General features: G+C 33.1%; 2 protein-coding genes across 2 annotated transcripts; both read right to left on the bottom strand.

Annotated features, from left to right (window-relative positions):
• Window positions 1-2,503: 2,503 nt before the first annotated feature.
• Window positions 2,504-3,188, bottom strand: LOAG_12058 (hypothetical protein; the record flags this gene model as incomplete). The annotated part of the gene is made up of 3 exons (XM_003147574.1): window positions 2,504-2,669; window positions 2,785-2,882; window positions 3,006-3,188. 3 exons carry the CDS (start codon window positions 3,186-3,188, stop codon window positions 2,504-2,506), a joined length of 447 nt encoding a protein of 148 aa, XP_003147622.1.
• A 291-nt stretch (window positions 3,189-3,479) lies between these two features.
• On the bottom strand, window positions 3,480-4,739 carry LOAG_12060 (hypothetical protein; the record flags this gene model as incomplete). The annotated part of the gene is made up of 4 exons (XM_003147575.1): window positions 3,480-3,580; window positions 3,693-3,826; window positions 4,088-4,220; window positions 4,646-4,739. The coding sequence occupies 4 exons, from the start codon at window positions 4,737-4,739 to the stop codon at window positions 3,480-3,482; spliced, it is 462 nt and encodes a 153-aa protein (XP_003147623.1).
• Window positions 4,740-5,748: the final 1,009 nt, after the last annotated feature.

Below are 5,748 nucleotides of genomic sequence, written 5' to 3' on the forward strand. Positions count from 1 at the left end.
GAGGACTTACAACCAACCTCAAAACTAACCTTTAGGATAGATATGGAGTAAGAGGGAAAGATTTCATGATATTATTCAGCATATATAAATTAAAAACATTAATTACAAGTGACGAAGGAATACAGTTTTTTTCCCTCTGGTTAATATTGCTCAGTTTTGAAAGTTTGGAAAAATTGAAGCGAAATGAAATAAAGCTGCAAAAGACGTTGCAAGAGATTATTTTTCACAATCCAATATGGCAACTGAAATGAAATAATTTAATATAAAGGATTAAACAGTGATTGCTATTGTTACATTACTATACGTAGACAAGGGCTATCGATAGACATGGGTAGCCACTTCCAACAAAATTAGCATTTATACATGATCTTCGATTAATATTAACGGAAGTGATTGGGTGGTATATGGCAAAATTTTATTCTCTGTTAACAGAAGATGAATTACGTTTCGAACATTTCTCGGCAAACATGAGGCTATCAAATTGAAAATATAGTGTAGAATATATTTACAAAAAAAGAAGAAAATTAATTTGATGAACACTTTTCAAGTACAAATCTCGTCTTACTTTGATAAGAATGCTAATTACCTTAAAACAGTCATGATATACCTTAAAGTCTGAATTAAACATTTATATGTTACTAATTAAATAATATCAATTGATTTCACCAAGAATCCAATCTTCTTTACCGTCTGGACAACGTACTGTCTGCTCATCGGTTTCTCTAAAATAAATTAGAAATGGTAGAGTAATATTATCAAGTTCGATTATTACTGAATGATATGTAGTGTAACATGTACACATAGCAACTGGATACCAGTTGGAATTTTTCGATTCCGTTTCTCGATGTTAATTTACGATAATTGAAATATTATATGTTTCTATAATGATTAACGTATTTAATGACAAAAACGTGTAATGCTTTAATTTTCATAAATTAATGTCGAGGAATGAACAAATCTTTGGATTTTGCAATTTATCATAGTGTTCACAAGTTCAGTTTGAATTTTATTTGAGTAGTGGTTTCGGAGACGTAAATATTAATTTTTCTAACATTCTCTAACGTAATATTAATTTTTCCAACGAAGGCATGGAAATTTTACTGAGGAAGGTTATTTGTCATTATTGTCAAAGTAGAACTGGCCGTAAATCACCTTGCTCTCTATATCATAAGAAGATATCAAGTTTACCTCACCCATCATCTTATTGCATTTCGGAATAACTTCGAAGACCTCTGAAATTGATCATAGTTATCATAGCATCAACTGAAAATAATAATGAATCAATCGATTCTTGCCTAATTAATCTGACCAACAGATTGATCGGAATAATTAACTGACTTACTGACGATGATCTAATTTTATCGATGTTAAACATGGCAATAATAGCATCATTTCACCATTCTTTGTCATTTTATTTAAAAAAAAAAGCTTTTCTTAAGAAATCATATTTGCAAAAATTTGAAAATGACAAATGTTTCAGTGTTTGTCTTGAGATGATATGTAAGATGGCAAGTATTACAATGCTTATTTCCTTTTTTGTTGTTCTTTTTTTTAACCTGTCACCTAAAGTTTAATCTTTTTTTTTTAAATTTACTGCTAGATCTAAGTAACAAAAATTAGATGGCATAGCTACGAGTTATATATCGCAATGATGTCACTGTTACACGAAACGAATTATCCCTGATTTATCTAATTAGTCCAACTCATTGTTATGCAACATGTTAATATCCAAGCAATAACTATCTAACGAGACGATGGAGTGACTGTATCATTAACCATCTGGTTCAATAGTCAAAAGAATATTCCTATTCGGTTTTCTATTCCTTGGAAACTACATTAACTTTAAGCTACTCTTTAAATGTAACAGTAATTCTTGACACTTAACACTAACATAGTACTGTACAACAGTTGCAAATTCTTTTTGCTCATTTGATCACATATATGTATATCTATTGATAAATTTTTACATTCACATTTACAATTACAATCACATTTATGCATTTATACAATCACACAAGTATAAACACATGCACATAACCTAATACATGATATCATCGGGAATCATGTGAAGCATCGGAAAAGAGGCCTGCTAATTTTCACACCGATCAGAAGCAACAAAGACGACCATCGAATTCATCAAGAATCTAAAAATTCCCACTCTATAAAATATTTATTAATTAATCAGGGCATCAATTATGTAAGCAAGGAGGCAGAGTTAGGCAACACATGCCATTTTTGCGACTATACAGTTCTAAAATTTTAATAACCGATTCAATTCGTTTTGAAAATAACTCAAGCGTAAAAATTAAGACAAAAAGGAGAAGAGATGGAAAAGAGGGAGGGATTGAGGTGACATTTCTACAATCAGCTATTTGATAATGACAGGAAAAAAATTAAACCTACTTCCTTTTGATATTCGACTCCCTGTTTAACTTCGTGTGCAATCTGCTGAAACTTCGTCACTTTAGCTTGCAATATCATATGGCGCATCTTCTCCATCAAATCATCTTCCACAAGCTTCAGTTGGCTTTACATTTGAATCACTCTTTCTTTTATTTTGATTCGATGCTTCTTCGCATCGATACATTGCTGAAGGACTAGTGAACGCAGTCTTCGTATTTCCCTGCAACATTTTGAGTAATTGATCAACAACAAATAGGGCCATTCTTCTAAATGATGAAATGATGTAAAAAAGGTTGAAATGAATTATAACAAACAGCAATAGTAGATTTTATTAATCGGCAAGGCAAAAAATGGTAGGGGAAGTTTAGTTTCTGGACTTACATGTCCGTCTTCGATATCAGCGAGGAAGTACTCAAAGAACTGTCGCTCTGATCTTTGCTGTCGCGTTGATCATTTCTTCCAGATGACTGCTGCCGGAGCTAAAAACGGAGAAATTCAAGCAACGGAATCATTAATATATTCCTGTTCCAGAACCAAATCTTGGCAAAAAGCTATCAGCATTAAGACTCGAATAGTTTTGGAGAAAAAGCCATAACAGCAACCTCTTTCAATCTAGGTGCAAGCTTGTTTCTATCCATAAGTATTCCTTCACGTTTCATCGTCCAGTCATTTTCTTCATTTTCGAATTTCCATCTTTCGTCATCGAATTTTTTCTTTTCTGACTGCCACATTTGTTCCATTTTTATTCGCCGAACTTTCTCATTATCTGGTTTCATCGCCATCATTAGATACTAGAAAAGAGGATGTCAAACGATTAAAGAAAAATGTGTCGGCAGAATTTTCCGCATTCCAGGATGCCTGAATGTTAAACACGCTTAGAAAAAAGAAGCAAATGTTCAAGGCTGAGATAATATCAACACTTTCAAGGCGATTTCAATAAGTCATCTTTTTTGCCCTTCCTTATCTCATCTAAATAATGAATTAAATAAATTACAAATAATTTGACTTACTTTTTTAGTGAAATCCTTTTCTTCATTGTTCAGTATTGGCGATAATTTTTCGTTCAGCAGAAATAGTCATGCTTTCAAGTCGAACATTTCCGCTTTCAGCTGTTTGTTTTCTTCCATAGTTTCAGCAATACTTACGTAAGGACGGCGACGTGGAAGTGATGATGTGCCTAAGTTATTCAGCAAATGCGGCAATATTTAGGAACAATTATGGACAAAATCAGAAATCTACCAACATTTCCATTTTGATTGAAGGCAAGGAAAATATGATTATAAATGTACCTTTACTGAAAGCTGTCGCGACAGGTGTTGCTTCTTCCATCAGCAAATCCTGCATGTCGCCCTGATTATTTCGGTTGCTGTTCACGAAATTATACTCAAATTCATTATCCCTTGTGGTTTTTCCAAATGCCATCCTAAATTAATGTCTTCCCTTTATAACTTTCACAGAAGTCGCCACTTCCCTAGATTATTAATGCAACTGATAACTCCTTGAAAAGACTCGCAATTGTGACTCAATGAAACAGCAATATCATTCCTATAGGTGGCCATCAGGATGGGCCAGTGAAGGATAAATTGCTTGATAATAATGATAATAGGGAGAGAGAGAAGGAATGAGGTTACCTTTCTATAATTATTATTTTCTCAAAATGACGGAGAAAAAGAATTAAACTTACCTCTTTCCGATATTCCTGTTTAGTTTATAGTGCAATTTTTTATCATTCGAGAACTTCTTATCTTTCATCATTTTCCCTTCTTCGGCTACACCGATGGGTTCTAGAAATTTTTCTTTGACCATTTCTGCGGCTTCTGTAATAAACAGGAAACCTCTCGAACTCACTGGCTTGATTAAGGAAGACAAGAAGGTGGTCAAAAAAAATCTTCTTGAACCCGTTGATAGTCAATGGTTGTTCACCCTCGACAGCACTTTTTTGAAGACTATAAAAGAAAATAGTTGTAGTAGGAATATTGTAAAATAAAAATTTTTTAAACTAAATTTTATCGAAACATTCAGTCAAACAGAAAGTGTTATTTTTCCTTGCTAATATTCAAAGTTGGCGTTTAACTTTTTTTTGATGAGTGATGAGTGCAATATATGTTGGTTGTATTTAAGCGGCTAATGATGGTCAAACTGGTCTAGGTAGTCCTGGTTGTCTAATTGGACGAATTGGACCTGATAAATTTAAATTTTAATATTCAATTTCTACGGGAAATTTACCCCATCAATGATTAACCTTTTTCGCCTTTCATAGTATAACGATGTTGATGAGGATTACATGGAAGTAATTCTTTACTTTCAGTTGGGCGACGAATCAGTACTTCCAACATGCAGCCCACTTTTTTTATGCTGTAATCACTGAAGAACTTAACTTTCAATTACCATGATTTCAGTCCTTAATTAATTTGCCTGAAGAAAGAACTAAAACAAAAGTATGACTTCAAACCTAAATTCGGTCATCTCTAGTAATCCGGTCAATATCTTCAGGATCCAACCTTTCACGGTGACTTGGAACTTCTGCAAGGTTTGGAAATCCCCGCTGTACGATTCCCGGTAGTCCTCTTGATCCTAAAATGTTGAGCTGCTACTTTGTAGTATGCAATACTTATCATCTTATATAAATTACGCATAACAGATCATTTTCTGACTCTTGCAAACTTTATCATCAAACCTTAATGGATACCTCAATGGGACTAAATGCTATCCTCTTCGTTTGACACTTGCTTATACACTGCCATTTTAACCTTTAACCCAATCGTTCCCCAGAAATCCTATCTATACAACGAATCATTTTTTGACTCTTGTAAACTTCATTGTCAACATTAAATGATTATTCTCCCTGCCATTTACAACCGCTATTTCAACTTTCATCTAACCTCTCCCAAGAAATCCTGTATGTCCGATAAATCATTCGTTGATATTTTGCGTCCTTACTATTACTGATTATTTCATCGGATTTTTGGTTGGTATATGATTATTGTCATACCAAGGAAATGGATTATTATCTTACCAATTATTATTACTTTATTACCCTCAGCAACACTGAAAAAGAAAAAAAAAGAAGACAATTAGTGCGAAAAAGTGTCTGACATGCATTTTTGGTGCTCATTTTGTGAGAAGATTATTATGTCAAGGTGATTTATCAAGATAATTCGAAATTATATAAAGCTATTTCATTACATCCCAGGATTTGCAAATTTGAATGGCAAGAAAAAGTAAAAAACAAATTAAAGCGTAAGCTAATTTATGCTCTAATAGGGGGAAAAAAAATTCAAATATTAGACCACATGTGGCGAATAGTAGACAGTATTGATAAAGAAAAGAAGTTATTACTCATAT

The sequence above is a fragment of the Loa loa genome, assembly GCF_000183805.2.
Source record: "Loa loa unplaced genomic scaffold supercont3.124, whole genome shotgun sequence".
Taxonomy (NCBI): Eukaryota; Metazoa; Nematoda; class Chromadorea; order Rhabditida; family Onchocercidae; genus Loa; species Loa loa.